The sequence below is a fragment of the Crocodylus porosus genome, unplaced genomic scaffold, assembly GCF_001723895.1.
Source record: "Crocodylus porosus isolate Cpor-Errol unplaced genomic scaffold, CroPor_comp1, whole genome shotgun sequence".
Lineage (NCBI taxonomy): Eukaryota > Metazoa > Chordata > Crocodylia > Crocodylidae > Crocodylus > Crocodylus porosus.
In genome coordinates this window covers 42,855,353-42,879,517 of record NW_017728906.1, presented here as the reverse complement: position 1 = coordinate 42,879,517, position 24,165 = coordinate 42,855,353, and the positions used below count along the sequence as shown (strand labels likewise).

General features: G+C 41.4%; 1 protein-coding gene across 2 annotated transcripts in view; it reads right to left on the bottom strand.

Annotated features, from left to right (window-relative positions):
• Window positions 1–22,053, bottom strand: part of SLC37A1 (solute carrier family 37 member 1) — a 47,510-nt gene extending 25,457 nt beyond the window's left edge. For both annotated transcript variants that reach the window (XM_019528990.1, XM_019528991.1), the window contains exons 1-9: window positions 21,963–22,053; window positions 17,210–17,432; window positions 14,417–14,498; window positions 11,636–11,762; window positions 10,431–10,509; window positions 8,881–9,016; window positions 7,329–7,405; window positions 5,216–5,382; window positions 4,015–4,052 (exon numbers count right to left, since the gene is read on the bottom strand). In XM_019528990.1, coding sequence (XP_019384535.1) covers window positions 4,015–4,052; window positions 5,216–5,382; window positions 7,329–7,405; window positions 8,881–9,016; window positions 10,431–10,509; window positions 11,636–11,762; window positions 14,417–14,498; window positions 17,210–17,265 — 762 coding nt within the window. In that variant the 5' untranslated portion in view covers window positions 17,266–17,432; window positions 21,963–22,053. The remainder of the gene's footprint in view (window positions 1–4,014; window positions 4,053–5,215; window positions 5,383–7,328; window positions 7,406–8,880; window positions 9,017–10,430; window positions 10,510–11,635; window positions 11,763–14,416; window positions 14,499–17,209; window positions 17,433–21,962) is intronic.
• Between the last annotated feature and the right edge of the window lie 2,112 nt (window positions 22,054–24,165).

Genomic DNA, 24,165 nt, shown 5'->3' with positions numbered 1-24,165 from the left:
ATCAGTTATGACTACAGCTTATGTTACAAGGGAAGTGAAAGAGAGATTAGAAGCAATACTAATATTTAAAAAGCTACTAAAATGTGCACAGGCTGCTGTACATTTCTTTTCTTATTACAAATACCATTAAATCTGCTCTCTGGCAGTCTGCTTTATTGTTCTTTCAACTCTCATTTATTTCATTGGTTGCTATAATATTTGTATTTCTAACTCTGTTTATACTATTTTTTTAAATTAATATTATTCATTGGTTTAACTTCCAAAATAAAATCTGTAGTGAACAGAGAATGCAAATAAGCCAAAATGAACAGGAGTCGAGGATGCTTAATACCTAACAGACATATTTTAAATGCACGGTTTTCATCCAATCCTAATGACACAATGCCATTTATGAGGATTTAGCCCCCAAAATTGAGATTTGCCTATTTCTGGGGGAAGTCCAAGAGAAAAAATGTGTTTTCAAGTCATCTACGCGATCTGCAAATGAGAATCTCTGGGGGTGGGAGAAAGAGAAGGACACTTTGTGCTCTGGAGAGCAAGGTTTCCAGGGAAACAGTAGGTCAAGTGCGTCACCAGACAATGAGGTTGGATGTGGGGTAGTGATCTTGTTGATATCCGTGAGAAGATTAAGTCAAAGGACATTTTTGTGGGGAACGGTAACTGCCAGAAAATAAACTTAAACAAAAAATGACAGATTTATGTTAAACATCAGAAGAGTTACAGCTGAAGGTAACTTGTTCAGGTCAACTTTTGGCAAGATATAATAGTGATTAACTGTGCAAAGCTCTTTGTTATATTTTCTAGTAATAGTGCACGGATATGAAATGTAATGCAATTAAGCACATGACTAATTCTGCATACATTTTCCTCTAAAGCCACTGTACCCAACAGCTAGAATACTCAAATTATTTCTCAATCTACAGTAAAACATACAAATATGAAAAAGTGTCCTCCAGGTAGAAATTTATGAGATTCATGTAACCTCAATCAAGGATGAGATTACAGATGTATGCAAAAATGGAGAAGGAATTCCAACGGAAGATGCTTGTAGACACCTAATCTATTCCTGATAAAGCAAAACTTAAAATTACATTCCAAAGAGTGGTAATTAAAAGTGATAAGAAGCTTTATAATGGGCCTTTCACAGGTGGAGAGGCTGAAAAGATTAAGACTAGTTCATTTGGAAAGGAGAAGAGAAAAAAGAGGTGTCAATGTAAGACATGAAACATGCTACAGAAGCAATTAGTTACCCTAATTTTCTATGCAAGACCAGGAAGGCACTCAAAATTAGAGAGGCAACAGCTTTAAAACAGATGGGAAGGGGGAATATACTGTAACACACAATTTGACTTTAAAGTTGGCAGCAAGGGATATAGATGAGGCCATGATCAATCCTTATTATAGTCAAGCCTGTATGGGTCAGTTGTGGACAGGGTAAGGACAGCTACATTCCTGAAGAATCCATTGTGATGAACCACCTGGTCTGCTTTCTTCCCAGAGAATTAAAAACAAAACAAAACCCATAAAATTAATCACTTGCTTCAGAAATGTTGCAGAACTCCACGAATCTTTGAGTCTACCTGCTGGCTGAAGCGTAATCAAAGCCATACCAGCATGTTGCCACCAGCAAACATTCACCAAAGTCAAAACTGCCATGGAAACTGCCTACAGATGTTTTACAGATGTACACATGCACTTGCATATACACATGCATAATATTCATAAATCAAGCATACCACATATGTGCTTTTTTGGTAGAAGGATGCCACCATATTAATATGGCTAAAGCTCTATTTTACACATTGTTCTCTCTCTTTGCTCAATATTTCTTCTAACCCATCCCTTTCCATTTAGGTTATATCTACACTTAAAAAGGAAAATGCATCTTAAACAGATGCTTGCTAACACCAGTACAGATTATGGTATACTTTAGCTTTTATCTAATGTTTCACACAGCCTTCTACATTTATTACTTTTGCATTCCAGAGCAGTCCCATTAACTTCTATGTCAATCACATGGGTAATTTATTGCAGCAGTGAGGCCTAAACTATTTCCCAACCTACTTTAATAGCAGCTAAACAAACAATAGTTTAGCACACACATTTAAAGCAGTTAAAATCTAAGGTCTGCATGAAAAGGTAATTGGCAAGTGCTTCCTTGAATAGTCACAGCCAGTTAAACCTGATTCTTTGCGTGAGTGTTCAGAATCTAAGGCGACGGACAGATGAATACATGTACTGGTGTTAAATGTATCAGTTTTCCATACTATTGGAAATTACACCAGGTTTAGGAACGAATAGCTGTACAGCTATCCTGAGGTAGTTCTGGCAGTAGGTAGCTATCATTATGCCTCGTCACAAGGCAGCAGGGGAGTAGATAATAACTTGTTTGCCTTTAGCAAACCACTATGCTGGGATTGACATCAATGGACAAAACATAACCCGTTGTAACAGACATATTGGTACAGTTTTGCCTCTAATTCTTGCAGATTGGGTGAAAGTATTCCAGTTCAGGGATTTTCAGTGTTAATTTTACACTTATGGAATTGTGCTACCACAAGTAAAGGGTTGTGCATGTTACTTTTATAATAATTAAATCTACATTAAAAGCAGAATGACAGGACTTTTCCCTCTTTTCCTCCCTCCCTTGCAAAAAACAAGCAAAAAACCCTCTCTCCATAAAAAGCAATCGGTCTCAGACACTGGGTTTTCACACTGCCCGTTTCAAAAGAGATTGTATTTACCAGCATGAAGACAGAAGCCTGAGCCATATGTAACAAATAAAACTAAATACAAGGTACAGTTTCTTCATAGCAACTGGTACTCCTTCCAATAAAGCAGTCCTTTGGAAGTGAGGTGGTATCCAGGCTGCCCTTCAAAATCTTAACTACTCTACCAGCAGCAAAATGCATGGGGTTGGTGCCAGCAGCCATATGGCATTTAAATTCCAAAGATTTATTGGAGATGAAGAGAAAAGTCAATATAACACTATAGTCCTTCCTCATTTGTTCAGGTTTATACCAGAGGGCTTTTTTCCTCATTACAGCCACCCTCTTATGATCTAGGATGTAATTTGTCAATTTTATCCACATTAAAAAAAGGAAAGAAAGATAAGAGCAATTCCTAATTCATAGGCTATCTGCTCCAATTCTCTTCCTCATGTTTGCTTCAACTCACATCTATGAGATTCCCTTTCCTTCATGTTATCTCTTCTTAATTAACCCCTTCCCCCCTCTCCCCTACAAATGGAGCTGCCTGCTGCCATCACAGGGTCCATTCCACTCATTTCACCTCTTCCCTCACCTTGTAGTTTTCTTATCTATCTAGATCAACTTACAGCCTACAGGCATGGTTTTGGTCTGTGAAGTGCTTGGATCTGTCCTGCAGCATCCTGGGGGACTGGGGGCATGTAGATTGGCCTGACAAGTCCCCGCCATCCCTTTCTTCCCCACTGCCAAGTCCCTTTCCCGTCCCCCAGTCCCTCACTCTCCAATACTCCCAGCTCCCTATGGCACGTGCCACTCATGACTGCTTCAGAATTTACCCCTTCTCGCTGCTACTGGTTATTATTGGTAGTATGTAGCAGAGGAGAGGAGCCATGGCCTGTGGCAGTGGTGGGTAGGGTGGCCATCACAGAGGGCATTCTGGTTTCCTGCTACTCTGTCCTCTATTGAGATAAAACTCAACTCTCTCTTCAAGAGGAAAATAGAGGACAGAAAGGTGTCTGGTTTTGTATCAACAGACGACAGAGGACAACCGAACCCTCTATGATGGACACCCTAGTGGCGGGGCAGAAGGGACTGGTGGCCTGCAGCAGTGTCCAGGTCACAAGCAGCAACCCGCTCCTCTGAAAAGTTGCCGAACCCAGATCTGCGCTAAGTTCTTTTGGAGCAGGGAACATTTACTACAATGCCTGGTGTCATGCCTATCCTTGGTTGGTCCCTAGTCACTAACATAAATATGAATTTGACAGTGGAAAAGAGCAAAAACAGAAAAAAAAAAGTGTTGACTTACACTGGGCGGTGTGCAAGAGCATTTGATGTCTTTAGGATCTGAAATAAAACAGCATACACAGTTAGGTGAAAAACCAAGCAGAATGGATCTCATTCCTGAAACATTACTGACATTAAGGCAGGGTCTAAAAAGTTTCACCAGCACAAATCATACCCCTTGCAGCTATAACAGCATAAGCCCTAGTACAGACATAGCTATACAGATACAGGAATGTTTTATATAATTACTTTTGCTTCCCATGCCAGAATAAACTATGCTGATAGGCTGCGTACAGAGGAGTGTAGTATGTGGTGCCGCAGGCACATCTGCAGCACCACATACCGCATGTTCAGCTGTTCTCCGAGCTGCAAGGGATATCCAGGGGGCAAAAATACCCCCATAGACAAAAAAAAGCAGAGTTGCGCACATGGCAGCAGTGTGCACCACCCAAAGCCAAAGCCTGGCTGGCTGGAGTCAAGCTCTGCTGCCAGCCAGGCTCTGCACTGTAGTATTGCCACTGCTGCAACCCTGGGAGGTCCTGGAGCAAACTAAGTGAACCATGTGGTATGAATTACCTAGGACCATTGTACCAGGATGGTTAAAGCAGCAAAAAGCTTTCTGTTTTCGACACATTTTATGTTTAAAAAAAGCCACATTCCTTTTCACCTAAATTAGGATTGCTTTGTTTTCTTTAGTACTTAGCCTACAAAAAAAGCACAATCATACAATCATTCTCAGCCAAACACCAGGTATATTAAATTAAATGAAGGTGCTCCTGGCTATCAGATTAGGAATACCCAGAATCTGCTATTCTTGAACTGATTTTGAACTTGCTGCTTCTTTTTGGGACTGAATTTAATAATGCTAGAGAATTAAAATAATATATGGGTTTGGGGCAAGCAGGATAGTTTCAGTCTGTTGCTGTGTATTATGCCTCAGGAATATACAAATGAGAGAGGCACGGGTGGAGATTAGACTGTGATTTAGACTCCCTCTCCCCTCTTAGCTTGTTGGAGCCTGAATATATTAATTCTTGGATGCAGGCATCTTTTTCTCTATCAAGACTTCTGGGAAGCAAGCAGTTTGACGGTTAGAATAGCTGGGTGGATATTTATTTATGTAAAAACCCTTTGGGAAACACGTGGCATTGCCTACTTTAACTTATCCAGTGGATATTCATATCCATTTTGTATACATTTAAATAAAAAGATGATATACTCACGTTCGATGAGAAACAGAAAACAAACGATCCCCATCAAAGCGATTATAACACCAGGAACCACAAAAGACAGACCCCAGCAGGAAGATACCCAATAAGCAGCAATTAGTGATCCCAAGATGTTTCCCACTGAAGTATGAGAATTCCAGATTCCCATGATGAAACCTCTCCTGTGTGCAAAAAAGATGACAATTTCAGTTATTCTGCTTGGGAACATTGTTACTTGGAGAAAAGCATAACAAAGAACAATTAGTCACCACTGCTGTCTCCGATGATGAACACTTGTTTGAAGCTTTATTGTTCCAAAGAAGATCCCTATGCTTCAGGCTACGGGGTGTCACGTTGAGGTGCAACAGACTCACCACACCTCAACATTAATGAAGAACTTCCTTCTATGCAACATAGGTCTTGTACTGAGCACCTACGTGTCTGGGCTCTAAAGGCCTGCTCCAAAGTCTATTGAAGTGAATGAAACCATTTTCTATATAGGTTCAAGGGGTCTGTGGTCAGTCCCTATGGCTGTGTTTTCTCTATAGGGGGAAAAACCAGTTGTGTTCCTAATATGAGGTATAATCCTAGGGGAAGATAAGGCAGACTGTTACTTTCACATGAGCTAGAAGATAACCTAAGGCCTATGGGAAGAATGTAATCTGTGCAGGTCTACGTTGCCTCCATGTGCACCTGGGAGCATTGTCATGAAGCCTGTTCTGCTCATTCACTCCTGCTCCATGTGGACCAAATTTTGGCAACAAGACAAACGCAGCTGCCTCAGAAAAGTGCCAGTGGACAGTCCAGAGACACAGAACCGATGAGCATTCTGGGCACATGCTTAGGGCTGCTCTAAAAACAACTCAACTGCCTCATTTTGGGGAGCTGGTGTGTGTGGAGCAGGAGGAAGTGGGGGGGGGAGGGGGGAGGCATTAAGGGTGGCGCCCAGGCTTGTCAGGGGGACAATGTAGACGCACTCAAGGCGGTTACCCCACTCTTTAACTCAATCTGCTAACTTGAAGTTAGCTAATTCAAGGTAAGAATGCAACTTTTCTGGTAGTGAAGCAAGTACTAATTTTCAGAATGAAGTCAGGGCTGGAATTCAGATAATGCAAGTCTCAGCTTACTGTTGTATTCACAGGTCCACCATCCTCCCTCCTAAGAGCAACAGACCATATACTACATGGTACAAAACTGGAAATGGTAAATTCTTTTTACTCAGCTGCACTTCATCTTGCTAGGTTTGGTAACACACTTCCAATTTCACAACATGGATCAAACGGACCTCTGAAGCTCCTGCAAATTGGTTTGAGCCCCTATGCTTTCTTCACTATATATTTTCTTCTACGTCCCATGATATAGAAATCACCCTTTATTTTTGTACATCCTCTCTCTTGGTCTTACTGATTACACTGTTCATACAGTGATAGCTGTAAGAGATACTTCAAGCTAGAGTGGCGTTACTGAGTATTATTTCTATGCTACTGCCATTGGCGCTGATGGATGTCTTTGTAGCTACTGCAGTGCTATGAAGACTACCACATAACTTTACAAAGTGCTAGTAAAATGATACTCTCAGGAGGATTGGAAGAGGTGGCCATTTAAAAAAAAATAAAGAGAAGAGCTATAAGAAATGACAAAACACGTCATTCTACCATTTGCCCCACAGCTCTTTTTATGAAAATTCATAGCATTTTAATTAAAAGTGTTGTAAACAAGCATGCCTTATGCCAATATTTATTTTTAGAGTCACACCCTGACATTTTTATGCAAGTTAAAGATACGAAAAACTGCATTTAAAACTAACACCACAATAACAGCCTATATCTTGATTTTAAAGAGAAATTTTTCAAGACTTCCTGAAAATTCCACTCTGAAATACTTTGAGAAAATAAAATGCAAATAGAAAATTAGAATATAAAATCACTATAATACAAACTATTATTCTTGAACTATTCAGATAAGCTAACTGCCATCAAATTATTTTTAGGAATCATCTGAAAGGTTTGCCTAATTCAAATAACGCCCCCACTGAAACTAAATGGAAGTATTTGCATTGATATAAATATATTTGCAATGACCTACAAATATCTCAAGTACCTTGAAAAATGTGTACATATATATTTACCTTCCTTTTCCAAACCAGTTGCCAATACAGGTAACTACACTAGGCCAGCCAGTAGTCTGCACCAATCCATTAGCAATCTGCAAGCATATTACAGGGAAATGTACGAATAAGAAATTCCTATGCAATTTATGTCAAGTACATCTTTTAGGAAATCCTGTGTAGGACAAGAATAAACCCATGACACCTAAAGGTGATAATATTTGTACCTACACCTCTTTCTTTTATGCTAGTTATTAATTAATAGTAAAGCTATTAATGATGAAACTTGCAGAAAATTATGCTCCTGTTTATGAGCTTCCCAATGATGATACTGAACCTGACAGACCTTAAAAAAAAGAGCTAGGAGAACTGAGAACTGCATGTCTAAACGTTTTTTTTTTGGATATATTTTTTACAATTTTTGCCCCAATTTGAAAGTGTGGCAATGTCTGTGTACAAAGCAGTCTTCCATCAGGTTTTACAATCTAGGATGTCAATTTTTAAATGGAATAAGACACAAGATCTCTCTCTCACTCTTACCTCATTTAATTTATATATATAAATAAATAATCACCCCCCCCATCTATCTGCCACTTGGTATATTTATATAGATATCTATCTATCTAGATAGATATCTATAAATATCCAAATAGCTAGATTTACATAGGTGTGTGTGGGGGGGGGGGGTGGAAAAAACACACAAACACACACATATATATCCATGCACAAATGCACTTATATTTTGAAGGCATACATTTAACAGACAAAATTCAGTCAGAAGTCTGAGGCTGAAAGACGTTCAAAGTGTTTAAACTGGGATTTTCAATGGGATTCCCAAGGACCTCATGCCTCACTTCCTCAGGCTCCTTTGACAATTCCAGTCTAAAATTCTGTTGTGAATGCAGCAGGTGCAGCACAATATGCATCACCTCAACAATATTTTTGGGATCCTATAACCCCAGCTGACTTCCTGCCCTTTGGGCAGGGGCCTGGACTCGATCTCCTGAGGTCCCCTTCCAGCTCTGATGTCTATGAAATCTATGAAGTATGGATTTTAACATGCAATAATGGGTATTCACTCAAACTATTGTTTCTTTCTTATGAGAACTAAGTTAGTTCTTCTGAGTGCACGTTTTTAAATGACTTAGAAGCTCAAGTCCCATTAAGAGTCTGACTCAAATTCTGCTGAAGCCAACAAGAATTCCCATTGGCTTCAGATAGAAGCACAGATGCTTTGGAAAGTCCCACCTCCTGTGGCTTTGTTGCAATGCCTGGGAGTTCCTTAAATGTAGCTGATTAACTGTTTGTAAATCTATCTGGACTCTCAAATAGTTTCTTCAAAAAAATTCTGTTCAACTTCATTTAAAAAATAATAATTTTAGGGCACAGTGTATTTCTAGAAAAGCTATGGCAAGCAATCTGTTATTTCATTCTAAGCAAATGCAATTCTGTTGGTTTTATCTAGCCATTTAACCATGAAGTAGTATTCTTATTTAAAAACAGACAAGATGCTATAAAAAGTATTCTGGACAAATCAAAGAATTTAGGGAAACAAAAACAGCAGGATGCCTACCTGAGCCACCAAGTAGAACCATAGGTTATGTACATTATAGAAATAGCCAAAGCCAAACATTGCAGTGAAGAGTCCACTGGTAAGCATTCCAGCTGTCAAGTAGTACCGGATGGGCAGTCGCTCACCTATAATGCCACTGACAGCATGCAGGAAAAGAGAAAATGTTTATTTAACAAGAGTTATTGGAGGGAAATAGTACCCGCATTCGGAAATATAAGTCATGTCTAACCTGAAACCTTACTGTGTTCCAGAATGGGCTTTCTAGGTCCCTATGCTGCTCTAGAAATGCAGCCTCTGAAACTGGGAGCAGGCTACCTATGTTCATGTGGTAGTGCAAAAGGGCCTAATTAGCACCATCTCTCAGGGCCCGTTTAACACATGCAGGTAAAGTTGCAATGGGATCTAACATGCAATCCACCCAACTGTGCCTCCTGCCATGCAACACATGGGATCCAGCATCAGATCCTATCATGCCTTACTGCCAGTACAGGGGGAGCCTGCTATCCTGGGTTCCCTCTACACTGGCTAACAGCAAGCTGCAAGTCCCATAGCTGACAAGATGCATGTCCCTGGCTGCACCCCACACACAGTCAGGGCTGAGTGTCTTGTGCCTGACAGGGCACTGCCCGGCTGCAAGTGGGATACAGTCATGGCTAAGAGTCCCATCAGGTGTGGGACTCAGATCCAGCTGTGCATGGGGCCACTGCTGGGATGGAGAGTCCACTGACAGCTCTCAGCTGCAGGGGCAGACCTTGTTAAACAAGGAAATTAAATCTGGATAGCGACCAGCTATAAAGTTAGAACATATTTTTGAGGTCTAACTTTATAGCTGGTTGGACCTTTTTATGGCATAATAGGTACTTTGCATGTGTAGTTGGTCTCAGTTAATTGTGCAATTAGCCAATTAATTGCATCATACCAGTAATGTGTAAAGGGGCCTCAGTAGCACTTCTTCCAGTTTGGGAAGCAACCTGTCCACATCAGTAATGTGCTTGAAAGTGCTGCCCCCCAGGCAAGCCAAGGGTACCCTGTAGCCAGAGCCAGAAAAAGAGAACTTTAACATTTTAACCAAGGATTTATTGACAAATGTCAGCAGAAATATTAAACTGAGCAATTTGTATCATGTGCTGGAGTTAAACGGCCAATATTTAGTTAACTGACTGCCAGATGCTGACATGAGAACAACCTCCTTTTTTCAAAGAAGTTTCACTGTAGTCATAATAGAAATGATTCATTTATAGAATCATTTGCTGAACAGTTTTTACTGCCACACTGATGTAGATAAGCTAGCTAGGTTGAGACTTTAAATACATGCCTACCCAAGGGAGAAGAAAGAATCTTTCTTACACACCTACAGAGTTTACCATAATATGGGTTTCAAGACAGGTATAATTTCAAAGTGACAAGGTCCAGGATTTCAATGTATGTGGCTATCCAAATTTTCCTTTTCAATGATCACTCCTTAGAAACTTACCAGTGACGAGGGACAACACATGTGAAGCAGTTCAGCCATTTATATTAGTAGTTTTCAAAAGGTATAAAAGAATTACCTTAAATACATTCCAATTGCATAAGCACATAGAAATGAATAATCCAGTGCTCCCAGTAGTTGCTTGTAGTTGTTCTTATCTAAATAACACATTTGCAAAACAAATCACAAACCATTGCATCTGGAATTGAGAGCTTTCAACCCATTATATATTTCATACACGTATCTTTTTCTAATTTTTTTCTAATATGCTTTTTTAGTTTTAAGTGAATATTCCAACCGAAAAAAGAACACGTCTCTTTTTTAAAGCTTTTCATTTTGTATTTTAATCTATTAATTACAAAATACGAGTAGGAGTTTGTCTGAAAACAACATTTGGAAATGGAAATGGAAGACAAATATATTAGCAAAATAGAATTTATTCACACGAGTCTAGAAAGAAGAAAGGAAAGAAGGAAAGCAAACAAGAAGGAAAGCGAGCAAGAAAATGCAAAAGCCTAAAAATATTTAGGCACCTTAGAAATCCCCACACTTTCAAATGTGTCGGGTCCTCACTGGTGAGATGGTTGTTTCAATTTGCAATGGAAAGAAGTTATTGAACAGGAGTTAACAGAGTTTAATTTAAATTTAGATCAGATCTCTCCAACTGGCACAGCAGCCACTGCCTGTCCCCCTCCCCACACTGTTGGTCCTGCTGTGGCAGACAGGTCCTTTGGGCTTCCTTGCTCTCTTCCACCTTGCTCCTGATGGTGGGGAGGTGTAGCAGGAGGGGCTGGGGTACCTATGCTGTGTGTGCAGCAAGGGTGGAAGCCAGGTTGCTCATTCTGTGCATGCGAGAGGCAGGAACCAGGCTGCCAGCACTTCAGGTGGGCATGTGACTGGGAAGGGAGGGGGTACCGTACGTACAGTAGGAAGGAGCTGGCCTGCACGTGCTGCAGTGGGAACTTTGGGGAGGCTGGATAGGAGAGAAAGGGAGAACCAAGCTCCCTGCATGACGCACATGGCTGGAGCAGGGGAGAGCTAGGCTGCCCATGCAGCTTGGGCCTGCATGCTGTGGGGCTCCTGGCACTGTATCTTGTGTGGCATGCCCAGCATTTGGACAGCCCTGATTTGGAAGATTCACAACAACATATTAGTCAACATTTAAATACAAAACCCATGCCTCTTCTGCCCATGTCTCCCCACGAAGAATCTCTGTGATAAATAATAAGTTCCAGCACATCTATAAATACCTCTGTTACAAAATGAACATGTGAAAGAGCTCACCAAATGGCTCCCAACCACATTGAGACTTGTTAGGTAACGTTTTAGCAGGCTGACTCTGGGTAGCATATTCTTTGTAGGAGTGGAGTTCAACTTCAGTTGAAGCAGCACAGTGCTTATGTAGTTCTCCCTAACACAGAAAGAGAATTTGAAAATTCATCTGTGACTGAATCCTGCAGTAGCAAATTTAACAAGTCAGCTTATTTAGGGGCTTGAATCAAAGCCCACTGAAGTCAATAAAATTAACAAACACTAATGTATTTGGACCAGATCCCCCAAGAGTGGTTATGTGGCTAATAAACTCTGGAATAGTGCTGTTTGTTCTGAGAGATCTGAAAATACTTTACAAATATTGGGTCAACAAATATAAGATTGGGATAACATAGTCCCAGGATTACTAGAAGTCAAAGGAAGTTTTGCCGTTGGCTTAACTGGTAGAAGAACTAGGTCCTACACTAACAAAAGTCCTATAGGCAATTGTGTATACGTTTAACTGTGAATCCTCCTGCTGAGGTCAATGGATTTCTGACAGAGCATACTGTTAAGCATGTGCATAAATTTCTGCACATGATTGAGGCCAGTATATTGCAGATGTATCATTTCACTCAATATTAAAGCCTGGCAGAGTAATAACATTTGGTTGTATAAGGCAGGCACAGGAGAAAAATTACATTCATCTGAAACTGCAAGAGAAATGCAGATTGACAAGTACATTTTGCCTTATATCAGGTTCAGCAGTTGTAGTCTCACAAGTGCTTTGGGAATCAGAGATCAGTCAGGATTTAGACTGAACATCTCATTTGAAGGTGGCATCTGCAACAGCACAGCACACTAAACATCATGGTGGGAAGAGGCCCGGGTCACCCAACAGCTGCTGAAGTCGTCAACGAACACATTTCAATGGTACATTATATTACACAAGTCAAACACGAGTAGGTCACCTCAATCAAGGAAAACACATTATATTTACAGAATATAAAAAGGAAGGGTGTATTTATCCAAAAACACTTGTATGTAAAGTCCGTGAACTTAGACAGACTAGTGTAAATCTTTAATAGCTCTGTTAGTTCAGCAACACCCATCTGGATTGATACTGCAGTAAAAAAGAGCAATTTGTTCTTATACCACCCAATAATGCTGAGAAACTTGCTTGCTTCTCTCCTGATGAAACCTTTGCATTTAAAAGTGTGTCTAACTTTATCCCCACTAAGTGGTTAGTCCAAAATCCTTATGTTTCACGCTGTCTTTCAGTTTCTCTCTCAAACATTCATCCTGGGAGATCCCAGGGTCAAAAAAACCTCCATGGATAAAAGCAGGATGGCACATGTGGCTGCAGTGCACACCACTCAAAACTGGAGCCTGGCCTGCCAAAGCCATGCTCCAGCTGCTGGCCAGGCTCCAAGCTGCAGCTGCAGTTTCTCCAGCCCACAGGTAAGTCTGCTGGGGCCAGCACAAGTTGCTAGCCCCAGCCTCCCCTACCCCACCCCGGGTAACCGGGCACGCGCCAGAGAGCATGTGGCACAGGTGTTCTCTGGGGATAAGTAGCAGTAGCACAAGGTATGCCAGGGAATCAAATGTCTGCACTCATTTGGACATGGCCTTTGAGTCTATGAGGAGCTTGTATTACTAGAATTCCATATGGGAAGAAGGGCCTGTCCACACCGATCAGCTTGTATAACTGGGATCTATGGGTTAACAGATCACGTCAAAAGGTGATGCAAGAGTACAATAAACCGATATTACAGTTTATTGTAAAGTTAAAAAAAACCCAACCCTCTAACTTTTGGAAAGAACAGTAGATATTACTAAATCTGAAAGCAATAGAAAATACAAGTTTTACACATAGCTAAATTAAACTTCCCAAGAGATACAGACAGAAAGGAATTCTGTTTAGTAATTAGACTGAGAAAATGTTCACACACTGCTTGAATGCAAGCTAGAAACAGCTAAATCTAGCACTATTTTCAGGACCAGAGTAGACTGAAAACTACATCCCTGGAAACAATACACTCCAAAACCATGTTGTATTCAAACCCCAGCCAACCATAGTCTAAGCTAAGATGTCATAACGGTTCTCATATGAACAATGCAAAATTTAGCTTTAACCCTTTGGTCAGCCAGTCTAACTAGAAATTAAGTCAATACTATTAATAAAACTATTAAATATAACTAGTCAACTATTTTGTTTACAGGTTCAGTGCTTCTAAACAGTATGGAAGAACTAATTTGAATAGTGTGTTAAACAATAAACTGAAGGATAGAGATGAGAAATAAATTTGGGTTACTTTATTAGCAAAACATTTGCAGCTTGAACAGCAAGTCTGAAGGCATGAAAACCTCAGTTACCATCTCTGACATCACTGCATTACTCACTCATCATAAATAAGCCAACCATAACACAAATGCCTAAAAAGCCTTCTGAGGATTAGTTTGCATCATTCATATGGTTGCAACTGATTCATCAGTCTTAACTTTCCTAAATTTATAGCCCCAATCCTGCAAGTATTTACACAACTACTTTGCTTAACTCACGTGTGGAAAGTTAAGAAGACATATGGAAATGCTGCTTTTATATTTTGAGCTTGTAACAAGTACATGCAATATTCTAGATGTGTTCTTAGGAAAGATAATAAAAGTTTACTGTAAGCCAAATGTAATTGTCATCATGAATTTTTATAACACTCTGGGTTAAATTTTAACACTGCTGTTATGAAAGATAAAAGTGCACTTCTTTGTTCGAATGCCTTTCTGGTTCCAAGAAGTAAGTGTTTCACTTCTACTTACCTTAACTATACTAATAGGTTTCCTTGATAAATGGAAGCTGGCATACAACAAAAAGGTCAGAACAAAAATGAAGGCCCGGTACCTATGATGAAGAGAATAAATGAAAGATTGAAGATCTTAAATTGTTTTATTTAGATTTATAACTATTTTTATTAAAACATTTCAAAGCGTTTTTCAAGTATTTTTGACTTCATGTTATCACAAACCCTTAAAGCTGAAAAGGGTCTAAACAACCTATATTAAGGTGTAAACTTGAGCAATCTCAATAGTTTGCCCATTAACCTAACCCAGCATCAAAGCTACTGTTCATTCTTGCTGGTCTACAAGAAATTACACCAGAAATTTCCAAGCCATGATCTGTGAACCATAGGTTTTCTTCTTGTTCCCAGCTGCTAAAGCATACTATTTATTTGATATATATAGCAACAATAGGAAAATTAATATTTATATGTATGTGTGTGTACACACACACACAGTGTAACTTATTTTGCTTTGTATGCGTGTGCGCATATAATACACATACACTCCCCCCTCCACACACACTCATTTTCATATTATTGCGGCTACATGCAAGCAACTGATGTTGTTGCTAAGTAGATTGCATGTGACTGGAAATGTAGGGGAGAGGGGTCTATTGAAAACCATGTTTGAAAACACTTGTTTTTACACTGCTGGTCTGTTTGACATCTACTGCATTCCTAAGTGGAAAAAAAAAAGGTGTTTGAAAGATCCAATGGGTCTGCAAGAGTCATCTCTTCTTCCTTCTGTGCTTATCAGTCTTTAAAAATGACATGGTGAGTTCAAAGACCATCCACCTTTTTGTTCTGTATTTATATAGTCCCTGGCATAGTTCAGTTCCAGGCCATGTCTAGGGCTTCATACACTACAGCAATAAACATCAGTTATTCCTTGTGATGTATCTTCATTTAATATGCTTTATTACATTCAGTTGCCTATATGCATGGTTCAAGCAAGAAGCATGAAATTCAAGAGTCAAAGTCCATTGCATTTGTTTTTACCCAATGCATTTTTATATTTAAACCCTCAGCTGAAATGTAGGTCAGCACAGCACACTTTAAATACCCATGTAGTACTGTCCTAACACACCACCTGCTGTAGAAAGTGCTGTGGGATACATAACATTTGCTTAAACCAAGGGGGGCAACTTTTCTGACAGGAGTGCCACAAATTAACCCCCTACTCCCTGCCCTCTCCTGCAGTGCCACTCGGATCTTCTTCCCTTACCCAATCTGCTGCTCTGCTTTCTGATGGGCGGCCTGTCCCTTCCCCAGTCTGCCAATACCACTTCTGAAAAGTATGCCACAGGTTGGCTAGCTCTGGCTTAAACCATGACTGGTATCTCCTCAGAGGGACAACTCTAGACATGACCTGCTGGCCTGCACCCTGCTCACAAACACCACCACTAGAAATGTGGCGGAGAAACAGCTGTAGGAGCATTCCTCTGCAGCCAGTCTTTAAAAGCCATCCCCTATGTGCTCATGATAAGCCACTGAGGATGCCCCAAGAGTGACTCTGCTATAGTATTTCCAAGTTTGGAGCATGCAAGCAAAATCAGGTGTGTGGGTACTTGGGATCTGCCTCCTGGGGCATGCTGGGGATGCAGTGGAGACTTAACTTTTCTGGCGGAAGAAAGTCAATTTTGAGTACCATCTAATAGGAAGCACCTCTAGAAAGAAAGAAGACGCTGGCACTTCTAAGGCATCAGCCAAGTACTGCCAAGTATTGAACTATATACATTTACACTAGAGTATTAACATACCATAGCATGAGCAAGTCGCTGGATTTCCTTAGAGATCTCTCCCTTGAGAACTGTCAGGGAGACTTTTTTACCTTATTGACCAAGGCTTAAACAAGAAAAACATTCAATCTTGAAATAAGACACCTATCAATGAGGGTGGCTAAACACTGGAACAGCTTACAAAGGAGGCGATGGATTTGCCATTGCCTAAAGTCCTTAAGGCAAATTGGGAATCCTTTTACAAGATGTGTTTTGCTCCAGCTTCTGTCCTCTGGACTGTGTGTGGGTCAGAGGTCTGATCTGGCTGGATAATTACGGTGTCCTCTCTTTTCTGCATATGGAATCTATGGATAAGTTTCCCTGTTCATCTCTTTTATTTTAGGCCTTTAATATAATCAAAACATTCAGGTCCACATTACATAACCAAATCTCTTCTTTCAGGGTTTCAGCTGGTCATCTGTTGGAGTCAGGAAGATAAGTTCCTAGAGCTGCTCATTAACATTGACATGTTTCTTTTCTCTCTTTAGAAATTACACAAGAACTGATGCTACCCAAAAAAGAATGAAACATTAAAAGCTTTCAAAAGCAATCAGCCAGGTACAGCTGTTGCACTTCCTCACTTTTACATACAGAACAGTGGATTCACACAGAAGGAACAAGCAGCTCCTCCACACAGTAGTATAAGGAAATTAATCTGTTTTGCTGACCTGAACCAACCAGCTCAAAAATAAAAAGCTGATTCTTCAAATGAAAATGTATGAAGCAGAGTAACAGGCACTCGTTTGCTAGCTCCTGAAAATTAATGACCGATAAAGGGCCTTGAGTACATTTCTGTCACCTGGTATTTATATTAAACATCCTGAAGTTTAAACTCTTGGTAATGTTCTTCATTACAAAATTAAATCAGTATTTTCTCACTTTATATCTTAAGTGTTGAGAAGTTCAAAAGAGAATGAGGCAAGGGAACAATAATTCTCAGGTAAGAACTGGCATTCTCCAAGATTAAAGGTTTTTTAGATGTACTAAAAACTTACCGCTGATCTCTTGTGAATAAAGTGATAAAATGAATTCCAGGGGGAAGTTGAGCCATCTACTTCACTGCTAATATCAGATTTTAGGTGACAAAATGATAATGCTTGAAAAAAGGTTGCTTGATGTTGCAGGTTGTTGAAAGATTCTCAAGGGGTGTTACTGAGCAGATTTCCTCTTGGGTTTCCTTTTTTCTGCATTCAGTCACTTATTAGCCGATTCTTCACACTAGGAGCTCATTTTGAAGACAAGAAGGAGAGATATTGAAAAGTTAGTACTCTAAGCACCACAGCCTCACAGGTTCCACTTTTCAGTAACATGGCTAACTATTGTAACTAGTTTTCTAGATGTCAAAAATCTGAATAAATGTTTTACATCAATCCAACATTAAGCTCTGAAAGGCTAGACCCTTTTCTAAATTGATTGTGCCATGGCTAAATTGTGCTTTAAGTCAGGACAGTAAAAAGAAGAGGGGTGGAAAAAAAACAGTATGCTACAGTTCTTTATCTTTTCACTTCAATGGGTTTTGCTTTCGGTTCTGAAAAATTGTCAGTGGGCATTTTTTCAGATCAGGGGCTGGTGACATTTTGTAACCCTGGCCTGAAGCTCATGACCCAGCTCTCTGCTGCAGGCTGCAGATCTCCCCTACCCTGCCAGAGTACGAGCTGCCTGCACTCACACCACTGTAGTACCTGGCCCTCTGCAGAGAGAGTTAGTGCAGATACAGAGCAGCAGGGAGGGCTGTGGAGGAGGATGCTGTAGAGGTGACCAGCCACTGCACACCACCCAATCCTCTGTGCTCCCCCAGGCTTGGTCAGACCTCTGCAGGCTGGATCCAACCTCTTAGTAGGCAGTTTTGGCTCAAGGGATTTAGTTTGGTGATACCTGCTGCAAATGACAAAAATGTCATTTAGCATATCAAAAGCAGTCCAACATCTAATGTACTGGAAGGTGTACCAAGATCTGGTCCAATACAGTTGTCTCAAACCTCCTTCTAATGAGGAAAGACGCACAACATTCTTTCTTACAGGCAGCATGTGGTGCGCTACCTGTGCTGCTGTTTGGTAGCAGGCTCAAGCCAGCTGATGAACAGTAATCCTAAAGGGAAGTGTACTGTAATGAAAGGTGTGGCTGTAGTTTGTGGAGCCATACCCAACAGTGCTTTAAACAACATAGCTCAGATGCTAACAGTAACACCCAAATTCAGTGCAGGCTGCCAAACTCACCAGGGAACCTGCATAAAAAATGTGTGTGGCTAGCCCATGCTGAGCTCTGTGCAGCTATGGCTACACTGCTGCTGGTACCAAGCTTAAAGCTAGTTGGGACTGCAGCTTTGCTTTCAAGCTTTGACTTAAATGTGGACATGATATATGATTAATCTCTATCTCCCTTCAAATGAGCAAAAAATGTGAACTAAAGAAAAGTCTGAATTAAAAAAATAAAGCTTACTGTTGCTAAGAAAAAGAGCTTGTCTTAGCATGGGATTCTAAGGAAGCATCACATGGTGGCATGGCTTTCCAAGCCTTTTTCTTTAGTCTTTATTCTCTTGTTTTAGTACAAAGAACCCAAGAACTGTGCTTGCACTCTGCCAGCAGTAGACACTACTGATCACAATATCTGTTGTATCAAGACTGACCTCCTTTCTCAGGCAAGAATTTTTTGGGAGCAATATCTTGAAGAAAAATGTCCTGCATTCGAGAACTTGTCTATCTTTATTCCAACTATGCAACTCGTCAACTAAAAGATAAATCTTTGGCTCTCACATAATTCCTGGACCATCATGGCTACAGCACTACTCTAACACTACTCTTTCAGGAGACTTTCGATTCTTGTTTCACCTCTGGGAAGGAGAAACCCAATTTGTCCTGGAAGAATTAAATCTCTCACCAAGAGTTCACTGGTCTGTTCCTTAACATCCTCCTATACTTTTGTTGTTGCTATACATGGATCCCTTGGCTCCCCCCAATGTCCCTTGTTCAGCTTGACGTCTCTCCATGAATATTATTCCTCTCTTTCTTGCTTAGTCCAGAGAGCTAGCCCGACATCCTCCACAGCCATTCACGCTCCACATAGAGGGTTCTACTACTGGAGCAGCCACCTGCCCTGGGGACATCTGCACACCTACAACACTTTTTCAAAGTAATCCCACTTAGACTGCTATGACGGCCACAACAGAAGTGAGCTGGAAAACCAGGTTTATGAGATTTCAGTGGACCTACTACCTGAGAAACCTGGAACAGACAGCTGGAATAACAGCTGCATGGAGAGATCTGCAGTGCACAGCATGGGATGTCCATTTTTTTCCCCATGAACTGCTCATATAAAGCACAAGTTTGGAGTACTTTATGCAGATGCTGTGAATTTCACCCTACATCCACAGTAAAGAAAATTCAGGCATTTCCCATCACCTCTGTTAACCCGTAAGTTTACTGGATGCCTGTTATCTTGTTTAAACACAGACTCACAAATGTAATAAAAAAGAGAAGGAAAAAAAAGAGGAAGTCTGACTGACTAGAGTAACAACCACACAGCTCTAAAAACATTAACAGCACCATCTTATTTTGTCATAGAAGCAACTTACCTTTTGGAAGGGATGCTGGTATGATACAAAGTTAAGAACCAGGGTAATAGGTAACTTGCAGAAAAGATTATTTTATTGGAGCATGCACACATGCTAAACTCAGGAAAAATATTTAAACATATCTTCTATCTTTTTGTTTTCAGTGGGTGCATCTAGACATGCATTAATGCGCTTTTGCTACTGCGCATTGAATTCAGTACCTCTGATATGAGGTACTAAATAGATGCACATTGGGCTACCCTACTGCACAGTAGAAAAAGCACACACTTTTTTGTGACACTTACTGCGCAGTTGCTTATTTACTGTGTATTAGCATATTAACACTTTTTTGACGGACAATTTAATGTGCAGTAAAATAGGCTACTGTGCATTTAAAGCCCACGTGTAGATGCACCCAGAAGATACCAAGAAGATATTTTTAAAACTTAAAAGAAGCAACTGAAGTGTAGGAAAGTAAAATCCTAAGCCTGGTCGATAAATGATACCTTTCCCATCTCCTTGTTTCACTACAATGTCCCAGATGATATGCTATAGTTAGCTTTGAATTGGCACTTCCATTCTTAGGATTCAATTATACCTTTAAGCACAGCAGTGAGCAAGAGACATATGAACTGTACCATCCCAGGAAGTACTGGATCTGACCACCCAAAGACACAATCCTCTTGTCTCCCCTGGCTTCAGTACCAGCAGCCAGTTACAACAATCCTTAGAACTGGCTCCACTTGCCTAGTACATTGGGATTACAGAGTGAAGGCTTTGCCCATTGCTCCATCATTGTGCTCATCTTCTCTGGGACAGCTAGCAAACAGCAGCCACTTCTGCATGCTGGGATCCACAATCTTATTACATCATGTAGAGGTGTGAAGAGAGGCTTTGCTCTCCTGTGCAAGTACTAAGTCCACATTCTAGCCCTACACCACTATTTTCATAGGCTTATAAAAAAATTTTTAGGTGTCAGTACTCCTCATGCGCCCTTTAACCTAATAATTTAAGAAGGAAAACAAAATCCTGTTTGGAAATACACAGTGCAACATGGCCTGAAATAACTGGGTGATGGTACCCAGTGTCAACACAAGTTGATTGAAAGACAGCTGCCTGTCCTCCCCACATGCCAAGGGACTGACTCAAAGGACTGTCATTCAAACTCTGTCTGAACTGCCACTAAAGGCTGCAAGTTCGTGTTGACAGCAGCAGGGTGGCACGGATAGAGGTGCCACTTCCGTGTTTGCAAACCTGCATTCTGGAAAGTGTAAGTGTTTATGGCAGCTCTGATTTAACTACGGAGTTACCCCACCGACAGTGCAAAGCTGTAGCTGTTTTCCACCACCGCCTTACCACTGCAGGTCAGAGGCAGCATGCCTTTCACAACAAGATTGGCCCAACTACTGCTATCCCTCTTAAAGAGAAATGCAGGCTTCTTGCAAGACCCTCCCCACACCTTCAACCCCAGAGACGCGACAGCTTATGTCTCAAGACACTTCCTCTTTCCGACCTACACATCTTTTGAGGCTTAGAAACACTGCAGCCACACAGGAAAGTTAACAAAAAATAAGGAAGGGAAAAAAGCAAAAACAATGTAGTACTAAGCAGGCCACGGCTTCAGGGGAGACCTCCAGTGCTTCCCTAGTACTCGGGGACTCTCCCTCTGCCTGAAGAAGGGTGGTTGTACCCAAAAGCTTGCAAAGAACAACGTTTCCAACTAACCAGTTGATCAACGAGTCCACCTACTAAGTGAAGGAGCAAGCCGATCAGACCCCTCCCCCAGGTTATGCTTTTCAAATCTTACAGGGGGGCTCTCATCTCTTGGGGAAGGGCAGTCAGCTCCCCCTTAATTCGCACCCTGGTGCCCAGCCAAACTCTGTCCGGAGCCAGGAAGGGAGCAGGGACAGGAAAGCCAGGGAGCGGGAACAGGAAAGCAGCCCCGGCCAGCGTGGCTGGGAGAAGCGAGACCTGCAGAGGTCCCCAGCCCAGCCCCTGCCCGAGCAAGATCAGCCCTCGGCAATGCAGGCAATGCCCAGGAGGCGGGGGGCTCAGCTCAGCAGCCTCCAGGCTGGGAGCAAGGAGCAGCGGCGGGGAAGGACCTCCTGCTCCCCCCCAAAGGGAGCGGGGATCGGCGCCCAGGGGCCGCCTCCCGGGGAGACGCAGCCCGCAGCCCGCAGCCCGCAGCCCTGCCCTACCTGCTGCAGCCGGCTCGGTGCTTCCTGCTGCCGGGACACTTCCTGCCGGGCGCGGCCGCTGCCTCCAGCCCCACAACCCGCCCGGCTGGGGCCGGGGGGAGGGGCCGCCCGCTCACCTGTCCCTGCCGCGCCCGCACCCGGGCGGAGGAGGGGCCAGGAGCTGGCTGTGCTCACCCACGAGGCTGGAGTTGGGTCCTTGCTCTCACTTCTTTAGTCCTAGTCCTCCGTCCTTGGTTCCTTTGTCCAAACCCTTAAAGGTGGTTGGTGATGAACTGCTCAGCCTAGCGCCTTAAAATTGCATCGGAAATGTGCGTGTGTTACTCAGATCCGATCCTGTGTCAAGTACATAGGTAGCCCTGGATACAGAGCTGGGATGCTAGGGCAAAATCTTTTTCGGGGAACTGGGAATAAGGACCCAACTTCAACCTCATCTAGCATGAAATGTAAGGCAGGACTTGCATTGCTGGAGAGATGTAGTCAGCCTCATCCTGCTGGGGCAAAATCCTTTTTGGGTCACTGAGGAACTGGGAGTAACAACCTAACTTCAGTCTCATCCAGGCAGGGTAGATCATGGGCCAGTCTAGGATTTTAGAAAGGCGGGGCGCAGAGGTGAGGTGCATCACCTCATTGCACACAGTGCTTATTTCCCTCTAGTTCAAAGGAAACTAGAAGCTTTACTACTACACCAGGGGCCTAAGGCTGTATGATTCATTTTAACACTGAAGCAAAAACAAATATCACTTCATTAGAATATGCATTAATTTGCTATATCCTATTTTATGTACAAATCTATGTACAGATGTATGAGTTTATAACAGCAGTCCTCAGTGAACTAGGCAAAAAGTAATGAAAAGCTGTCGGTTCATTAGTTCTGCAGTCATTAGAATTAACTTTAGTCATTCTGTAGTCATTAGAATTAAAGGTACAACTTTTTTCTCAGATTCATAAAGCAAAATCTAGCCATGAACATCCTGACAGTGTGTCCAGTGCTTTACTGAAAGTCATTTCTGCACCTGGGTTCAGGCTTTTACCAAAGGTTTAAAAACAGCCTGAAAGGCTGTGAAATACAAATTAAATTACCAGGAGCTGCTAACATAATTGAGGAGAAAATAGAGCTCAGTTAGTGGAACATCAAGCCCATTAGAAAAGAGACCTGACTCCTTCTAAGCTCTTCATTCCACAGGTGTTAATGACCCTTTCTCTTTTTTAATGGCCGTTAATGAAGCTTGCCTTTGTTCTGTAGTTCCGCTCTCTGTTAGCTGCTTCTGGTAATGTAGTTCCTAGTTTACAGCCCTGCAGACTGTTTTTCCTCATTCCAATGAAGTTATAGTTTTTGCATCAATTTAAAACTGAATAACACAGCCTTAGCCCCTAGCATATTAGTAAAGCTTCTAGTTTCTTTTTCCCTTAATATTTAAGTTGTGACGCCCATTTTCAAAATCCTACATCCACCCATGACTAGAGATTCCTATTTGAAATCTCTGAGTTGATCTTGTGAAACGTGTTTACAGTACAAACAGTACGTGAAAGAATCCCTTGAAAGAATCTCAAGGCTTCAAAGCTGAAAATCACTATTCTATAAGGTGCAAATATACCCTCTTCTACATGATTTTAAATTAATACCGCTAACTATGCCTTTCCATTAATGTAAGTCCTAAAAAGTAAGGTCCAGATTCACCTGGGTGGGACCTCTTACACACAGGGACTTTAAATCCCATTTTTTCCCAAATCCCTTTTTTAATGGATTTGTTTGTAAGGGATGTGAGAAATACAAGATGCATTTGCTGTATCCTTGTCAAATGTCAGTTGGGTGTCTGAGATTATCAGAAGGTCAGATGCTGCCAAAGCACATCTATGTGTTCACTAACTGTATGTACTGTGTGTAGTCCCCACTAACATCAGCAACTCCACTCACCCAGTCCCCACATCAGTGATTTTAAAATCAAGAATTAGGCCACACAAAAAATGATGAGGTTTTTTTTCAGGATTCTTAGTTACTTTCTGATTTGTTGAATCTTTGGGCTGCGCTTGGTTAGCATTTTTAATTTTTTGTCAACAACTATGATCGCCAGAAACATTCTTTAAAAATCTGAAAGTTGTGATTCTGATGCAACTAATTCAAGCAGCCCTTGCTTAAAGAAAAATAATGGATTTTGGTAGTTTTGTGATATAATCCCAGGAGCTAGCAACACTCTTCACATTG